Here is a 20,282-nt window from a genome sequence, read left to right as displayed (position 1 = left end):
CTAATTCTGGGCAAGCCTATCATAATTCCTTTCTGCAGAAACAGACTTTTTAATGGGAAATATTTCTAGAAAACATGAAGGGAAAACTTACCATGTCATGTTTTGCCACCAATTTATTTCCTGCCAATGGATAAAATATAGGTTTCCATTGCATATGAAGGGTTCCAATTTGTTCACATGTTGGCTACTAATGTTCTGTTCCTCTCCTGAAAATGCTAGATGATTGTTTTTGTATTTTCCAAATGACATACACTGTAATAGCAGTAGGGCCATTAGTGAGAATGTACATGAGAGAAAGAAAAGGAAAAATGAGACACTTCCAGCTATATAAATCAGCTACTATTGTGCTTGTAACTCCTGTGTGTACAAAAATAAAATAAAACTATGACAATTTGTACCTTACACAACTCTATCATGCACCAATAATAATGAAGACCATCACCAGCAATTCCTGTGCATGTGTACAAACACAAAAGTTTGTGTGACACAAAGATGAACCTCAGATCAGGATATCTAATTATAGCATTAATTAGCACATGCAGTGATCTTCCTATGAAGGTGACAATAGAGAGTACAGTAGAGTCTCGCTTATCCAACATAAATGGGCCGGCAGAATGTTGGATAAGCGAATATGGTGGACAATAAGGAGATATTAAGGAAAAGCCTATTAAACATCAAATTAGGTTATGATTTTACAAATTAAGCACCAAAACATCATGTTATACAACAAATTTGACAGAAAAAGTAGTTCAATATGCAGTAATGCTATGTAGTAATTACTGTATTTACAAATTTAGCACCAAAATATCATGATATATTGAAAACATTGACTACAAAAATTTGTTGGATAATCCAGAATGTTGGATAAGTGAGTGTTGGATAAGTGAGACTCTGCTGTAATTGTAAAACAGCAGCCATGAATAAAAACTGTGGACCATCCTCGTTCAGTTACACAAGTAGTTGCTGAATGTGGTCACATGACATACCACACAGCAGTGGCCAGCAATAAGACAATAGCAAAATTGGGAGCATTCGAACCCCACCCTCCTATAAGGGCAATGGGAAAGCTATATTAAGTCCTGAAATTTCATCCATCTAACCAGCTATGTTATCATGTTGATTTCATAATCCCTAATTGGCTGAGTTAATGTAGTAAAAGGGAAAGTAGTCCAAAATAACTAGTGTGGTATAGCGATGCATTCACATCATAGAATTAGTTGAGTTTGACACAACTTTAACATCCATGACTCAATGACATGGAATTGTGGGAGATGTGTTATAAGGTATTTAGCTTTCTCTGCCAAAGAGTGCTGGAACCTCACCAAAGTACAAATGCCATGATTCATAGAATCATAGAATAGTAGAGTTGGAAGAGACCTCACGGGCCATCCAGTCCAACCTGCTGCCAAGAAGCAGGAAATCACATTCAAAGAACCCCCAACAGATGGCCATCCAGCCTCTGCTTAGAAGCCTCCAAAAAAGGAGCCTCCACCACAATCCGGGGGTGAAAGTTCCACTGCTGAAAGCTCTCACAGTGAAGAAGTTCTTCCTGATGTTCAGGTGGAATCTCCTTTCCTGTAGTTTGAAGCCATTATTCCGCGTCCTAGTCTCCAGGGCAGCAGAAAACAAGCTTGCTCCCTCCTCCTTATGACTTCCTCTCACATATTTGTACATGGCTATCATGTCTTCTCTTCTGCAGGCTAAACATGCCCAGTTCTTTAAGCCACTCCTCATAAGGCTTGTTCACCATTGATCCATGACAGTTAAAGTAGTGTCAAACTTCATTAATTCTATAGTATAGATGCACCCTAGCAATATTTAAGACTCCAAAAACATGTAAGTGCATATCATATACATGCAATGAATACATCATAAAATAATTAATAAATAACATGATGTTGGAGTAGCAGCATGCTACCAAGAATTTGGAAGGTCAATAAAGAAGGCTGTTCCTACCCCTTGAAAGACTGCTTTTCACACAGAAAACTGAACTCTATGAAAATTCAGCACAGCACTCATATGTAATCTGTAATACTGGCTTTTATTACATGGTTGTTAGATGAATTGTTGAGCAAATATATATGTTTTTTGAGCACTTAGGAAAAATACTGTGTAAATATTAAATATTGTTATTTCATCACTTATCTTAAAAAATCAGCAATACAATATCAGGGAGTATTAAGAACAGAACATTTCCCCTAATATTCATTGAATGACATATTTTTCTCCCAACCTTTCAACTGGGACATACTTCAGACCTTAAGAATAGTGTGTTACTTCATTATTCATTTTCTGCTGTTCCATTTTCGTTGCTGCAAAGAAAATCGCAAACCCAAATGTATGTGCCATTCTGGGAAACAAAAGGGAACAAAACAAAATAAAGCATGTTAGACAATCAGTTGGCAGCAATGAATGCATATGAGATCACTCTATCCAATTTTATGTAATAAGTTTATCTGTGTCATTGTACCAATTGATCCCACCTCCATTCTACTTATGTTTAATGGAGCCGGTTTTCAAGCAAACCCAGACATTCAATATCTATGCCCCCCACTACATTTCCTGTTTAAAATTATAACCTGAATTATAGATTTGAAAACAAGAAACTGCTTGGCATTTAATGCCTCATTAAAGAGCAAGTGCAAAGTCTTGAAGAAGTATGAATTACAGAGGACATACTAAGATCTCTTTTACAGCTCTTCTAAGAACTACAAGCTTGACTGCAAAGTCCTTGGCATGGTCCTTATTTTTGGGTAACTTGTCAACAAGGTGAGCCTGAGACATGCTTAATTTACAAAGTTTAGAATGGACAGAATTAGGAATTTAAAGAGTGTAATTTACAAATCATTCTGGATTATAGTTTCAAGAACTGGGGGTTTGAATTATAAATATTGTAATATCAGCTACTTTATGAGTTGACAATGTCATGGGATCTCTTTACACTGCCCTTTCAGGCTGTGCCATTTCACTGGAAGTCGTCAGCAAAAAGGAAGGTGTGGAGGTCAGCATATGGTGCCCCGCACACCCTTCTTTCTTCCCCCATCATACAGTAGGGACGGACAGGGTCCCTGTCCCTGTCCTAATCAGATGGGAGAAAGGCCAGCAATGCACAGCAACACGTGTTGCCCTGCTGCCCTTTCTCCCATCATACGGGGAAAGGGGGAGGAAAGTGCGGGTACCTTCATTGGAGATACCCAATACACACTTTCCTCTCTGTGGTGGTGAAGGAAGCGTCTTCCGGTGTTTTCCCTCCTCTTTGGGAGGAATGTGGGTGGGACCAGCTATCTGATAGTGTTCAGCAGTCTCAGTCCAGGCCCAACCAAAAGTGGCAAAATGGGGCTGTTTTAGTCCCGTGTGATGAGGCCCATGGTGAAGTTATATATAGGACAAAGGTACTTTAGAGAGCAATCCCAAATTTCTTCAGCAGTGAGGACAATGGTTTATCAGATGATCAGACTCTGTAATTTAAGAGTCATACCTCTTTCTTTAGAAAAAAGAAGTATGATTCAACCAGTTATGGCCTGAATATTTCACTAAGAATGAACTTAGGTTTAACTAACTCAATGCTGAGGCAAGACACTCTTGTTGAAATGTCTGCTCAAATAGGCGGTCAGGTTCACTCTGATTAAGCTTCCCCGTGAGGTTGCTGTGAACATCAAATTGGAGGAGAACTAATGTACTTCACAAATAGATTTTTACATTTGAAATAAAAAAATCTAGTTCCCAAAATAATGTGGATGGAGGTGGATGGTATGATGTACTATTTTGAAAAAAATATTCTCAGGTGTATTAATGGCTTTAGAACCAAACTACAGGCAGTCCCCAAGTTACAAACATCTAACTTACAAATGATTCCTAGTTAAGAATGGGGATGAGACATCAGGAAGTGAGAGAAATCTACCCTCAGAAGGAAAATTCAGTCCTGAAAGTGTGATCATGGGGAAATGGGATAATGGGGTTTTGAAGAATTTGGTTTGTGGAAACAAGGATTGGTGATAGACCTTTTGTTGAGATGCCTTTTCCCCATGATAACTCTTTCAGGAATTTATTTTTCCTTCCTAGGGGTGGGAAAATTTCCTGTTGTCTCACTCCTGTCCATAACTATGAGTCATTTGTAAGTCAGATGTTTGTAAGTCAGGGACTGCCTGAATTTGACACTTGTCAAAATTTCCTTTTCTGCACAATCCACAAGGGGACAAGAACATTTTCACTCATTGGCCAACCCTAAATATTAATAGTATGACAAAATACAGAGATTCAAACTGTATATGCCCATAGTAATCTGACATACATTGAATTATATTTAATGTTTCTTGTTTTTATGCCCAGAAGCATAAAAGCAGTATTATTTTATGTATGTACCACACAATTGTTGGCTACAAACTATGTGACTTCAATTTTCATTTCTATGTCAGATGTTATATTTTTAAAATGGTTAAATTTTCTTCAGTGATATAGGGAGAAGTCCGGGATGTGCAAATCCCCAAAGGAAAATTTGACTAAACCTACAAAAAGGCTCTTTGCGCTTTCCTAGAAATCCCTCTATTTTTTCTGGCTCTGTTTACGGCTTTGGATTCAGTTTCATCTGTTCAGTAGACCGATTCTGGCAGAACACCTCCATCCACCTAAGCTGTTGCCCTTATATTTAAATCTTCTTGATCCTACCAGTTTCAGTGACAGTAAGGTTTTACTTTTAGCTATCCCTACAGAAAGTTAAGCTTTATAGGATTTGTTACAATGTAATGCAGTTAGGATTGAAATAACACATTATATACGGGCATTTCATTGGGATGAGTTTGAGAGTCACACTGCCTAAATCCCAATGTAATTTGCGGGTTGCTGACAATCCTTTGCATATATATATATATATATATATATATATATATACACTTTTTCACATTTTATTTAGCGATAACTCTGTATTATCATATCTTTTAAACATTTCATTACAATCTTGACATTCTAAAGGAATGATTTTCATACAAGGGTTGTACTCAATTTTTTATTGATATTTATACCAATATTTTGTTACTTTAGAGAAATATTTCCGTGGAAGTTTTGGTAAGGCAGCAAAATGAACCAGACTGCTAAAAGGAATTTTTAGCATAGCTTCAATTTAAACACATTCTTCTGGGAAAGCCATGGTGACACGCTAATTCCAAATTCTCAACATACCTATGTTGCTTGCAGAAGCAGATGAGTATCAGTCACAGCTGAACCAAATTCTGTGAGTTTCAGATTTCACATCAGACCTGTTGTTTCAGACAAGGTAAAACATTCTTCTTCCAAATCATTTGGCATACTAAATAAAATATCAGACCTCTCCCACCCAAAAACATCAACTTGAGTAAGATTAAAATAGGCTGGTTCAGTTTTAATTCAGCGTTGGTATAAATCTCTTATGAGTAATTTCGGGCTTGAGACTGGATTTCCATCACTTCCTACAGTATATTATTATATGTGGGAGTGACCTACAAAAGGCATTCATGTAACAACAGAAGTGGTTCTTTCAACATATATCAGGCTGATTCTTTTACTCCAAACATTTAGGGCTATACAAAACTGATAAACCCATATGTCCACACTATCATGATGGTGTTCAAGGTGAACCACAGAAATAGTTTCACCTTTTCTAATTCCTGTCCATTCAATTTTCTATTAATGTCTTTTGTAATTCAAGCCTTTAAAGGTCAAAATAGACATTATGGTTTTATGTGAGTGTTTGAATATAGTGTAGACTAAGTGCAGGGCTTTCATGTGTTAAATGCCCTGAATGAACCCCCTTCACTTGTCCCAGAGTTTTATTTTATTAAAAGATGTAGCATTATTTTTATTACCTGTCTATTGCAATACATTCTATCCATGGGTTATTTTGAGATATGAAAACTTGTAGAAATATTTTGTTCAAAACATTTTGTTCAATGTTATGTTATTTGCACTGAAATGTGTGCATTCTAATTATTACTCCAGTCTTCCATTTAGGAAAAGTTTAGAACCTATGAAGATGTGAACCAGAATGAAAACAAAGGTGGCAACAGTTTGCAAAGGAAAATGACTGAATGCATTTAATGCTCAAGCAAGACATTGTGTTGTATTGTTGATGGTTTGTGAATGTAGCATATCAACTCTACTAGCAATTTAGTGTATATAATATATGTACAAAATAGACATGAAAATGTTCTGTTACTGATTTTATACATTAGAAGCAGTCTAGTGGCTTAGTGCTAGAGAAGAAAAACTGTAACATCACAGAAACAAAAGTATGATATAGCATGCAGTCACAATAGCAAGCGCTAGAAATAAAATTTGGATAAAATATTAATATATATGCATATAATGCAAATATATATTATGTCAATCATGTTATAAGAAAGCTTGGTGATGAGGATGCATTTTTTAAACAAAAACAAAAACAAATAAACGCATAAAAACAGAGCTAGTGTGACTGTCCTTTGTTAAAATAACTAACCTGAGATATCTTTTAGATGCTCAACGTAATGGCAATCCTTAAAGAAACATTTAAGATCAGCAGACTGTATTTTGCTGGGAATTCTTGTTACTTGGAAAGCTCTATAACAGTGAGAAACTGTAGGTCAAATTGGATGCTAAGAGAAATACATATTCCTTGTTCCTAACCTATTTAGCCCATTTTTCTTTCTTTTAATAGTGAAAATTATTAAAATATTTCATCACATTAAATGTTAGCAATTCATTAGTAACATGTTACCTTTAAGTGTTTTAAAAAGCCCCAACAATTAAAATGGTTATAAATGGCCAAAAATGACCAAGCCCCTCAAAAATTGCATCTCCAAAGCAACAAATTGATGTAAAGCAAGATTCATTACTCAGATTGTTAGTATTGTTGTTGCTATTAAAATATCCAAGGCTGCCAAATGAAGAGGAAAAGAGATGGGAAGAAGAAGTATTGGATGGCATATTTTTAATTTGGCTCAGTGTCACCTTAACATAAGGTGGCAAGGCAATGTTTTCATTGTCACTATATTGTGGAATTTATAATTATATTGTTTTATCATTAGTAGCTATTTGAAATGGTCATTAGACTAACTCAATCCAATAAATTGATTGATAGATATTAAGATAACATTAAATAACTCCTAATTTCTGATAAGAAAATTCTGAGAATATCATCAGCAGCTAAATTTCAAACTGTATTATTGTAGCATTAAGTAGCTGGATGTTTCCACTCATCAATACAGAAAAATATCTGGGAAAAGCTCAAATTATAAAATATATTGTGCACTGAAGTGTGGAGTGCTTATAATAAACCACCCCTTTGCTTATTAAATAGATCTTTAAGAGGGTTGTATTAAAGTCCTATGAATACTAGACAAACCTATTTCTTGAACAATATTTAAGTTACTTCAACAGAAGAAACATGATTAATGAAAAACAATGTCAATTTAAGGAAGATAACATTATCTATGATAACATATAAAACAAAAACCATGATTAATATGGCCCAGTGATTGTAAACCCGACATTAAATATAAATTTCTTTTTTTAAAAAAACTTACCAGTGCAATTTATCAGTTAATGAGCAGTGAAAATAATAAGTATTTGCAAACAATATCACAGAATTCTAACATTATGGAATAGAGATCTGACAACTGTTTGGGTGGTCTTATACAACAATTAGCTTTCTTAAAATCTAATATATTGAGAGTACTTGCCTCTCCATTTTAAAAAAGTTCATTAATGTGCATTGTATATTAAATTGTCCATTATCATTCAGAGAAGGAGCAGGAAACAGACAGAAAGAAAATGTATATATATATATGTATATGTGTATATGTGTATGCACAATGGGTATAATACACATTTTTTCACAATATATGTACACACATAAACAGGATTTTAAATATATATACGTATATTATATATATATATATATAGTGCAAAAGTTCTTATGTACACATAAAAAGTAACAGGCAGAGAAGTATTTTGCTTGTTGAAGTCTTTTGTTAAAAAAAGTAGAAGTCAATTTAGTTGACATAGTATAGCCAGTAGATTAAGTTGAAAAGAGAAAATGTGAATGGGAACACCATTCTTGACCATCTGTCTATGGCATTCACATCCGTTAGATCAGGAATTTTTATCTTTAGCTGTGATGACCTTCTTCGTAAATGACTCTTCTTGGTATGGGTGCCAGTTCTGTCCAAAGTACGCCTTCCAAGATTTTCTCGATGTGAACTATGTTTTCTGTACTGGATCCCTGAGTTGTCAAAGGATATTGTTGAATTCTGAGGATCACTGACACTTGTAGTGACCTCATTGCTTGCAACTTCATTGTGAATCTCCAGGGATGTCAGCAAAATGTTCCCATGCATGTCCACCTAGTTAGAAACAAATACATAATGCAACGGTTTCAACATTGTTTTAATACATAAAAACACATAGAACGACTATATATATATTGCAGCAGGCTGCTCACCAGCCTGTGCCGGGCTGTGGCGCAGGCTGTGGCACAGGCTGGTGAGCAGCCTGCTGCAATAAATCACTCTGACCATGAGGTCATGAGTTCGAGGCCAGCCCGTGGTGGGGTGAGCACCCGTCAATTAAAAATAAAAAAAATAGCCCCTGCTCGTTGCTGAGCTAGCAACCCAAAAGATAGTTGCATCTATCAAGTAGGAAATAAGGTACCACTTATAAAGTGGGGAGGCAAACTTAACAAATTTACGAAGTTGGAATGAGGAAGTGCGGTCACAGTGGATGATGAAGCAGCTGCTCCCCCCTGTGGCCAGAATCGAACATCCCCTCAGAAGAAGGTTAAATTGCCTCTGCATCTGTCTGTCTCTGTCTCGGTTCTATGTGTATATGGGCATTGAATGTTTGCCCTATATGTATATAATGTGATCCGCCCTGAGTCCCCTTCAGGGTGAGAAGGGCGGAATATAAATACTGTAAATAAATAAATAAATAAATAAATAAAGCCACATCTTGAAGTGCAGCTGTCAGGTTGGGGCTCTTGTGGGTTTAATGGTTAGCAGATCCTAGATCAGGAAGATATTCTGAAATATGGTATATCTTCTTCCTTGCCCTCGTCAAACCCATTTATCAGTTGATGCAGTGCACTCCTGCTCTCAACACAGATATGTGTATGTGTGTGTATGGGACTGATTTTGTGTGTTCCGTTACAGGAACAGAGTTGGATGCTTCTTCACTGCCTTCCCATTTTCTACAGTCAGTAGGCAGCTGTGTTTGGGGGGCTGTATCGGGTAAAAGGTGAGTTTTGAGCGGTGAGGGAAATGTGCAATAATTCTACAGAACTTTACAGTATGTCTTTCTGATCCAGAATCTAAAGTAAGCTCTACCTATCCATGAGCTCTGCATCCATGGATTCAAATCCAAAAATGCAACAAGGTGCACATTATGTTGATGGGTAGACACACATTTCTGTAGCCTCCCTCCATTTCCCAGATCTTCAGGCTCTCTCTGGTACTCATTTGTTTTCTTCCTCATTTTTATATAGGGAATATCATTTTACTATCTCATTGTATTTGGGACTTCAGCATCCATGGATTTCGATACCCAAAAACTGTTCTGAAACCAAATCCCGGTGCATACCAATGGCACACTGTACTACTTATTGAAGCTGTAAGAACATGTCTCATATTCAACCTGGCAATCCTACTTGGAAGAATGCTTCTTTTTAAATTTTATTTATTTATTTATTATTCAAACGTATATGCCGCCATTCCCCTAGGGCTCGGGGCGGCTTACAAGAACAGGCTAAAATCTAACAATTTAAAAACATCTTTAAAACATCTTAAAAGCATCTTAAAAACATCTTTTATAAACATCAATAACAGACATCAAAAGCCTGCTGAAATAGGTGTGTCTTACATGCCCTGCGAAAGGCTGATAAGTCCCGCAAGGCATGAAAATGTTTCTGTTATTGTTATTGCTGGAATTCAAAAATGCTCTGCATAAGAAATATCACCTCATGGTGGCAATGGGAAGACCAGTAGATAAGGAGTTAAGGAAGCTGGTAAGATAATCTGTCCCGTTTCCCTTCTCAAATTATCTGTATTGTCCCCAGGTATGATGTAGACTGATATTCTCAGGCTCTCCATTTCTTCTCATGTTTCCAGCCCATTCCTGGAATTTTTCATTCTCCTTTTGTTCTTTTTGGAATGAGGTCAGGATAGCTAGCATAAAGAACCTTTTTCTATACTTCATCACAATTTCTCCACAATGGATTTTTCTCTTCTAACACAATTATGAGTACAAAACTAATACTCATAAAATTGTTTAAAGGCAGATCCCCACTTCTCAACTTGGTTATAGGTTGGGCTTCTGCAATCTGTCAATTGCAACATGTTCCAAATGTCTGAAAAATTTCCAAAGAACAAAAGAAGACCAAAGGCCCATCTACTGCAGCATACTGTTTATTAGTTCTATCTCTTAGGAAGAATCCAGAGCAGGACTTGAAGGCAACATAATTTTCCTCTCTTAGAATACATTTACACTGTAGAATTAATGCAGTTTGACATACTTTAACTGCCATGGCTCAATGCTGTGGAATTATGGGAATTGTAGTTGACAAGGTCTTTAGCCTCCTTTGCAAAAGAGTGCTGGTGCAAACTACAAATTTCAGGATTCCATGCAGCTGAGCCATTGAGGTTAAAGTCATGTCGAACTGCATTAATTCTATAATAAAAATGCACCTTTAGACTTAGCATACAGTGTTATAACTAGTCACTATTGCAAGACAAAGTTTTAAAAATCATGGGACAGAATAATTTTTGGGAATACAACAGCAACTCTCTCACCCCTTCCATTTATTCAAATCAGCTTGGATAATTGAGAAAATGGGACACTACATCTAATGTGTGTTGTTCATCAGGAATTGCTCAGGAATAGAGGCAATCAATATAATTAAATTCATGGTTGTGCTGTATCTCATTTAGAAAAGTTATGATGACACTAAAGGCAATGTGAAGTCCTAGGTAGGTGATTGCTGCTCAAGTTGGAAGTAACTGACATCATAATCAGTGTTATCCTTCCTTGCATTCCCAGCTTACACTAGGAGGCACATGCAACTTTATGTTTTGGTTTATCACAAAGACAGAATATCCGATGCAAATTTCCCATATCAACACCCAGTACCTCCTCTTGCCTAGGTGCATAGTACTAGCCCTGCATATATAATATACATTACATATAGTTACATTTAGGCTAGGCAAATGCAAAGATGTAGTTCATTTAGAAATAAAATCAGAGTTCATAATCAGCCTTTTAACTGAGTGTGACAGTTCAGCTAAGGCCAAAAATCTACTTGTTCCCTTGATGTTCCTAAAATGTAATTACAGCCAATGCTATATTTAAATCAAGTGGTTCTTGAAAATCTCACCCTAAGCTGAAGTTTTGCATTTACTAGAAATTGATCCTTCTGTCTTATAGAAAGTAAGTATGTCACAGAGATGTCAGTGAAACAGACATTAGGTGCCAACTTCATCTTAATGACAAAATTCCAACTGGTTTATTACAGGCCTGGATCTTAAAAACAATTGGATTTAGCAGATACTGAACAGGGTATTATATTATCACTCCAGCCTTAATGCCAGTTTTTAAGTAATTTTAATTGTGATGATTCTCAGGCAAGGATCCCCAACCACTCGGCAGCTCGATGTGGCAATTTTGCCCATTATTTTGCAGATAAAGTCATTTAGATCTACTCTGTTGTGGCAGTTCCAATAGATGTACCTATAGGGAACATACCACCCCCTATTAAAGCAGCTTCACTGGCTGCATATATGCTTCTGGGCCCAATTCAAACTGCAGGTCATTACCTACAAAGTCCTATATGGTTTGGATCCAGTCTATTTATACAACTGCATCTTCCCCTATAAGCCGGTTTAGACCTTATCTGCTGGGGAGGCCCTCCTTGCAGTCCCACTACCATTGCAAGCGAGGTTGGACCTTCTCAGTAGTGCCCCCGGCTTTGGAATGCCCTCCCCAAGGAGATTAGGCAGGCACCTGTCACGACCCAGGCTGCAGAGCACCAATAACCATACACAGAGGCCAGAATCTATCTAATATCTTTATTAAGGGAATATATAAAGTTAATAAAAGCAAGTGTAGGAAATAGTTCAGAAGTAGACCTTTCAGGGAAGGTCAAAATTAGTCCAAAGAAACAATGTCCAATATGAAATATTAAGGTCCAAAGTTGTAATCCAATAACCGAAACACTCACTTTGCCAAGCAAAGTGAGGGGAGATGACAAGGTCCTTTAGTCCATGAAACTTGAGCAAGGCTAGGAAGTAACTTGATTCTTGGAACACAAGGCTTGAAACAAGGCAACAAGAAACGAGGAGCAAGAACAAGATCCGTGGTAATTACTTGGCAAGGTCCGGGAAGCAAGGCAAGATCCGGGGAGTAAACAAGGCTGGGAGCGGAGACTTGGAAACAGGAACGAGGCTTGGAAACAGGAACGAGGCTTGGAAGCGGGAGTAGCGCTGTCCACACACACTACTCCAGTAGCTGACGAATTGACTCCGCAAGATTCCTAAAGGGCAAGGAACCTAAATAGGTTCTTGTTTTCCCACCAAAGAACACTTCTCTGGGGAATCAGAACCGAAAGTCAATCTCTGTGCCCAGATGTATGACTCCCTAAAATTTCTCATGGAAGCAGGCTTAATCATCTGAATGCTTTGCTGCGATTCTCAGGCTTCTGCGATTAGCCTGCTGAACTCCTTTTTGTTGCTGATAATAATTACGGTGAGAAAATGGGGGAGATTTTGACTCAGGGCTTGTTTGGCAGATTTCTGGAAGACAAACCTCCTGCAGGTGCAAGGGCTCCAATTCTGGCTGGGAAAGTTCCCTTTCTGGCTGAAATGGTGGAAAACCCAAGTTTTCCTCTTCATCCGTCACAACAGCACTAGGAACGGGACTACATGGCCCATGAGTCATCACACTATCCCCCTCCTCAAGCCCCCTCTCAAAATAGGGCTCTCTCCCCGAGGCGCGAGGCCGCGGCTTGGTGGGGTAGGTCTGATGGAAGCGGCGGGTTAAATCGGGGGCATGGACTGTGGAAGCGTCTTCCCATGAGCGTTCCTCGGGGCCAAAACCCACCCAGTCAATGAGATATTGCAGGCGGCGGCGGTGAAAGCGAGAATCCAAAATGTCCTGAACCTCGAACTCCTCCTCCCCATCCACCAAAACAGGAGGGGGGGCCGGCCGGTCTGCATCAGGGCGCACACCATCCGCCGGAAGGAGCAGGGAGCGATGGAACACTGGATGAATGCGCATAGAGCGCGGGAGTTGGAGTTTGAAAGTCACGGGGTTAAGTTGCGCCACCACCGGATAGGGACCAATGAAGCGGGCATCTAACTTCCGGCAAGGGCGATGGGAGGGCAAAAAGCGAGTGGACAGAAGAACCCGGTCTCCTACCTTGATTTCGGGGCCCGGCTGGCGATGTTTGTCAGCGTGGCGTTTATAGTCCTCCTTGGCTTGGTCTAGTTGCTGGAGCAAAAGTTGTTGCACCGCTGTGAGTTCCTGCAGCCAGTCTTCTGCTGCGGGAACTTCTGAGGTTTCAACAATAGAAGGAAAGAAACGTGGATGGAAGCCGTAGTTTGCAAAGAACGGGGTTTCTTTAGTTGAAGCCTGGACACCATTGTTATAGGCAAACTCCGACAGCGGTAATAGGGAAGCCCAATTGTCCTGCTGGTAGTTTACATAACAGCGAAGGTATTGTTCCAGAGTGGCATTGGTGCGCTCAGTTTGCCCATCCGTTTGGGGATGGTGAGCCGAAGATAAACGAGAGTCTATGCCCAATAGTTTTTGTAGTGCTTTCCAGAAACGAGAGGTGAATTGAGACCCACGGTCTGTGACCAAACTTTTGGGCAAACCATGCAATCTGAAAACATGCTGAAGGAATAAATCTGCAGTCTCTTTGGCCGTGGGAAGGCCATCGCAGGGAATGAAATGGGCGAGCTTGGTAAAAAGGTCCACCACCACTAGGATCGTGGTGAATCCACAGGAAGGTGGTAGGTCAGTGATAAAATCCGCCGAGATTATTTCCCATGGGCGAGATGGAGTAGGAAGGGGATGCAGAAGCCCTGAGGGCTTCTCCCGTCTTGTCTTGGAGCGCTGGCATACTGGGCAGGAATTGACATATTTTTCCACATCCTTGCGGATCTTGGGCCACCAGAAATCTCTTAGGATCAAATGCATGGTTTTAAATAGTCCGAAATGCCCTGCTGGCTTGCAGTCGTGACACAGACGAAGTGCCTTTTCCCTGCCCGGCCCCGGGGGGATGTAGACATGATTTCTATAGCAAAGTAAACCATCCTTAAGCGAGAAGGGAAAATGTAGTCCTTGGCGAAGTTGGTCCTGAGCCCAGGCATCTGCTTGTTGACTGGCCCTGATTTCCTGAGCACAAAGGGGCCCTGGAGTAGAGGGAGTAGATTCAATTGGAGTGGATTTGGTGTTTCCCACTGTGAGCGTGGCAAAGTTCTCGGGCTGCAGCAATTGGGACTCAAAGGTCTCTGCGCCCTGCAGCATATTCCGGTTTTCGTGACAGAGCATCTGCCTGCTTGGTCTGGGCTGGGGTTACATAATTAATTTGGAAGTCAAAACGCTCAAAGAATAAAGCCCAGCGTTGTTGTCTCTGATTTAGCTTGCGGGCAGTTCTTAGATGTTCTAGATTCCGATGATCAGTGTGGACCTCAATGGGAAATTTGGCCCCTTCTAACCAATGTCTCCAAGTTTCAAAGGCTGCCTTTATGGCCAAAAGTTCCTTTTCCCAAATAGTGTAGTTTCTCTCTGGGGCGGTCAGTTGACGAGAGTAAAAGGCACAAGGGTGAAGATGTTCTCCCACTGGTTGCAAGAGTACCGCTCCAATTGCCACATCGGAGGCGTCTGCCTGTACGACAAAAGGGGTTTCAGGATCTGGGTGCTGAAGGATTGGCTGTGATGTGAATAATTTTTTTAGTTGTTGGAATCCTTTCTCAGCTTGCTCTGTCCAGCGGAAAGGCTGTTTCCCTCGGATGCAGCTGGTGATTGGATCAGACCAGCGGGCAAAGTCTGGAATGAACTTGCGGTAGTAGTTCGCGAACCCCAAGAAGCGTTGCACCTCTTTCTTGTTGGTTGGCGCCCGCCATTCCAATACTGCTGCAACCTTTGCCGGGTCCATGGTGAGCCCTAGTGGCGAGACACGATATCCCAGGAAATCTACCTCTTGTAGATCAAAAGCGCATTTTTCCAGCTTGGCATAAAGTCCATGATCCCGCAATCGTTGTAACACCATTCTGACGTGGTTCTCATGTTCTGATTGTGATCTAGAAAACACCAAAAAAATCGTCCAGGTAGATAATCAAGAACCGGTCTAGATAATCCTGAAAGATATCGTTGACAAAATGTTGAAACGTTGCGGGAGCTCCACATAAACCGAAATTCATGACCAGGGTTTCGAATAAACCGAATTTAGTCTGGAAGGCAGTCTTCCACTCGTCCCCTTCCCTGATGCGAACTAGATTATAAGCTCCTCGAAGATCCAGTTTGGTGTAAACCTTAGCCCCTCGAAGTCGGTCTAAGAGGTCCGAGATCAAAGGCAGGGGATACCGGTTTCGCTTAGTGATATTGTTCAATGCTCTATAGTCCACCACCAAGCGTAGGTCCCCTGACTTCTTTTTTACAAACATCACTGGGGAAGCGGCTGGGGATTGAGAGGGTCTGATGAACCCCTTGCGGAGATTTGTCTCTAAGAACTCCCTGAGAGCTTCTTGCTCTGGTTCAGTCAGGGAGTAGAGGTGTCCTCGCGGGATCGGGGCCCCCTCCACCAAGTCAATGGCACAGTCATAAGGTCTATGTGGGGGTAGTCTCTCGGCTTCCTTTTCATTGAATACATCCCAATATTCCGAGTACTTCTTGGGCAAGGTGATGATGGGTTCAGCGTCTGTGGCATGACAGACCTTGGCTACAAGGCAATGGTTTTGGCAATATTTTGAAGCAAACTGCAGTTCTCTGTTGGACCAGGAGATGCTTGGGTCGTGGAGTGTCAGCCATGGAATACCCAAAATCACAGGGAAGTGGGGAACCTCGGTAACAAAGAAGGAAATCTCTTCCATGTGTTCCCTTATCCACATTCTGGTGGGTTCCGACCACTGGCTTACTGGACCTGTCTTGAGGGGGCGGCCATCGATGGCTTTCACCACACGGGCGTTCTTGAAGTCATGATATTGTAATCCCAGAGAGTCGGCATACTCTCTATCAATGAAATTGTTTGTGGCTCCTGAGTCTATCATGGCATGGACCATGACGGGTCCTTTTTTCACTGACCACAAGGTGACCACTAGGAGAAATAGGACCCCGGTTGGCGGCTCTTGAGTGGGGTTTTTGACCGGGTTGGCGAGCCTCTCTACGCCCGGTCGCTGGCTTCCCCCGCCGGCTGTGCGCCAGCCGCCTCAGACGTCTTCGTCTCCGTGGAGGACGCCGCCGCCAGACGAGCGGCGGGCTTCCCTTTGGCTGGACACTCTCTGGCAAAGTGGCCCCCGTTTCCGCAGTACCAACAGAGATTTAGGCGTTGGCGGCGGGCCTTCTCGGCGGCATCTAATCTGGGACGCACATTGCCCAACTGCATCGGCACCTCCTCGCTTCCTCTGGGGTATGGGGCTGGTGGCGGGGGTCTCCACACTGGACGCGGCTGGACGCCGGTGGGAGCGGGAGGTTTTGCTCCGGTCCTACCGCTCTGGCCTCGGATCCATTGCCTTCTGTTGGCAAGCATGACTTCAGCTCGTAAACATTGATCAATGAGTGCTTCAAGAGAGTGTGGAGGATCCACCTTGGAGATTTCCTCCAGCATCTCGATGTTGAGACCCTCCCGAAATTGTCCTCTGAGGGCTACATCGTTCCATCCGGTGTTATGGGCCAGCACTCGGAACTCGGCTATGTACTGGGACAAGGGTCTGTCCCCTTGGGAGAGGCGCCGGAGTTTGTGGCCGGCTGCCTCCAAATTGTCCTCGATCCCCCAGGTCGCCTTAAGGTGGTCCAAGAAGTGTTGCGCTGATCTTAGATGTGGGGAAAACTTGGTCGAACAGTGCCGTCGCCCAGTTGGCCGCTGGCCCGTCTAGGAGACTGTAAATCCACGCCACCTTGATGTCTTCTTGGGGAAACTCGGCAGCACGGGCCTCTAGATAAGCCTGGCATTGGCGACGGAAAACATGAAACTTAGAAGCTTCTCCAGAAAACTTGGTTGGCAACGCCATGGCCGGGAGACGGATTCCGCGCTCCTTCAAACCCCTTATTTCACCATCCTGCGCGTTGAGCTTATCACGGATACGGTCCACTTCATCCTTGTCGATGGTGTAGCTGAGTGGCTGGGCCCCCGGTCCGGCTCCAGTAGACATTCTGGCCTAGGTTAATTGGTGCTTAGGGTGGCGGAGTCAAACTGTCACGACCCAGGCTGCAGAGCACCAATAACCATACACAGAGGCCAGAATCTATCTAATATCTTTATTAAGGGAATATATAAAGTTAATAAAAGCAAGTGTAGGAAATAGTTCAGAAGTAGACCTTTCAGGGAAGGTCAAAATTAGTCCAAAGAAACAATGTCCAATATGAAATATTAAGGTCCAAAGTTGTAATCCAATAATCGAAACACTCACTTTGCCAAGCAAAGTGAGGGGAGATGACAAGGTCCTTTAGTCCATGAAACTTGAGCAAGGCTAGGAAGTAACTTGATTCTTGGAACACAAGGCTTGAAACAAGGCAACAAGAAACGAGGAGCAAGAACAAGATCCGTGGTAATTACTTGGCAAGGTCCGGGAAGCAAGGCAAGATCCGGGGAGTAAACAAGGCTGGGAGCGGAGACTTGGAAACAGGAACGAGGCTTGGAAACAGGAACGAGGCTTGGAAGCGGGAGTAGCGCTGTCCACACACACTACTCCAGTAGCTGACGAATTGACTCCGCAAGATTCCTAAAGGGCAAGGAACCTAAATAGGTTCTCGTTTTCCCACCAAAGAACACTTCTCTGGGGAATCAGAACCGAAAGTCAATCTCTGTGCCCAGATGTATGACTCCCTAAAATTTCTCATGGAAGCAGGCTTAATCATCTGAATGCTTTGCTGCGATTCTCAGGCTTCTGCGATTAGCCTGCTGAACTCCTTTTTGTTGCTGATAATAATTACGGCGAGAAAATGGGGGAGATTTTGACTCAGTGCTTGTTTGGCAGATTTCTGGAAGACAAACCTCCTGCAGGTGCAAGGGCTCCAATTCTGGCTGGGAAAGTTCCCTTTCTGGCTGAAATGGTGGAAAACCCAAGTTTTCCTCTTCATCCGTCACAACAGCACTAGGAACGGGACTACATGGCCCATGAGTCATCACAGCACCCAGGCTCATGAATTTTAGGAATGAATTGAATATTTGGCTTTTTAAACAGGCTTTCAACAATGGCAAAATGTAAGAATACCCAATAATCATCAATCGGATTTTATGGCTTATTTCACCATAGCGATGGCTGTGATTTTTTTTAATGTTGTTCAACGTGCTTTTATATAATAATTGTTTATTGATGGTTGGTATTTTGCATTAATTTTTTTGTTTTATCTTAATTTGATATGTTATGTATTTTGCTTTTATTATCTAATGTTTTATTTCATGGTTGTAAGCCATTCTGAGTCCCTTTTTGGGAGATGGTGTGGGGTATAAATAAAGTTTTATTAATACTTGGTGAAGTCAAAGGCAGTAGGAAACGATGGGGACCACATTTTAGTTGGATAGATTCAGTCAAGAAAACCATTGCTCTGAGTTTGGAAAACCTTCACAGAGTTTTTGATAATAGAGAGATTTGGAAGTCTTTAGTTCATAGGATCATCATAAATCAGAGCTGAATTAATGGCAGTCAACAAAAACAATTTATATTTCCTGAATTCCCATGCAACTCTATTAGGGGCACTGTGATGATACTGAATTTGTACCTCATAAAATGTAAATAATACTCTCACAACCTCTGAGGATGCCTGCCATAGATGTGGGTGAAATGTCAGGAGAGAACATGGCCATACAGCCTGGAGAACACACAACAACCCTAAATAATACTCTGCACATGGTAACATGGACTCTTCCTTATCATCAAAAGCAGAGTTTGAAATGTTTGTTTTGAAAATTAACGTGAAAGGGGGAGATACATCAATTACCCTGGTGCTAATAACTGAAACTATAAAAGAAAACAAACTTGTATTAACTAACATGTTACTTTAAAATAGTTTCAGATAGAGACCGTGAGATTTTAAGATAATGCCATAGAACTTGCCATTGCTTCTTTTCAATGTGTATAGTCCAAGGATTGGGCAAGATTTTTGGAAAACTCAGAGCCATTATATAACTGCTAGACCCTTGCCCTACTTGGCTCATTAAAAAGGTAAGGAAGAGACTTTCCAAGTGAGTAAAGGAAGTTGTCAATTCTCTAAGCATGATTCCAATGTGCTTCAAGAAGGCATTTGAAAACATGTTCAAAAAGCCTTTCCCAAATTGCTCCATAATAGATTACTGTTGGCCAGTGGCCAACCTTCCAGTTTTGGCAAGGTATTACTGTAGAATGTGTGGTGGCCTCTGAGTTCCATTAGTAATGGGTTGAAATGGTTGATCTAGATCCATTTCAATATGGTTTCAGTCCTGGTTATGAGATAGGCAGCTTTGGTCATCTTGGGGAACAGACTTCAACAGGGAAAAGTATGGATAATTATGTATCTGTTGGTTCTACTGGATCTCTTGGCAGGTCTGCCCATGGTTATATCCCATCTGGATTACTACAATGTTGGGCTGCCTCTGAAGACTGCTTGGAGACTTCTGATAGTCCAAAGAGCTGGAGCCAGGTTGCTAACTGGGGCTGGCTACAGGGATAACCCCCTGTTGCAAAAGCTACACTGGCTGCCAGCCTGTTTCCGGGCACAATTTAAAGTGCTGGTTATGATCTTTAAAGCTCTAGATGGTTCAGGTGCAGGCTATTTGGCTGACCACATACCCTTGTATGAACCTGTCCGAGCCCCGACATCTTCAGGAGAGGTCCTTCTTTCAGTCCCACCGTCATCTCAAGCTTGGTTGGTGGGAAGGAGACTGCCCCTCAACTTGGTGGCTGCCCCTCAACTCTGGAACTCCCTTCTTCCCAGGAAAGCCAGACACCCCCTCCCCCCGGCTGTCCTTTCAGCGGCAGGCTAAAACTTTTATTCAGACAGGCTTTTAAAGATGAAGTTACTTAAGATCCAGTCAGGGGGTCCTGTGGTTTTTAACTCTGAATATGTTTTTGATGGATTTTAATTGT

General features: G+C 41.3%; 1 protein-coding gene across 4 annotated transcripts in view; it reads right to left on the bottom strand.

Annotated features, from left to right (window-relative positions):
• Positions 1–2,022: 2,022 nt before the first annotated feature.
• Positions 2,023–20,282, bottom strand: part of gabrb3 (gamma-aminobutyric acid type A receptor subunit beta3) — a 169,035-nt gene continuing 150,775 nt past the window's right edge. Inside the window, exons 9-11 of one of the 4 annotated variants that reach the window (XR_010004311.1) lie at positions 6,470–8,354; positions 5,176–5,252; positions 2,023–2,350 (exon numbers count right to left, since the gene is read on the bottom strand). Coding sequence is in view for 1 of the 4 variants with exons in the window: in XM_062975363.1 (XP_062831433.1) it covers positions 8,004–8,354 (351 nt within the window). In the remaining 3 variants the exon portion in view is untranslated. Of the gene's footprint in view, positions 8,355–20,282 lie in introns of all 4 variants that reach the window. The other 3 variants (XR_010004310.1, XR_010004309.1, XM_062975363.1) reach the window with 3 other exon arrangements.

This window comes from Anolis carolinensis, chromosome 3 (assembly GCF_035594765.1).
Source record: "Anolis carolinensis isolate JA03-04 chromosome 3, rAnoCar3.1.pri, whole genome shotgun sequence".
Taxonomy (NCBI): Eukaryota; Metazoa; Chordata; class Lepidosauria; order Squamata; family Dactyloidae; genus Anolis; species Anolis carolinensis.
Note: the sequence above shows the minus strand (reverse complement) of the source record. Positions and strands in the feature narration are given on the sequence as shown.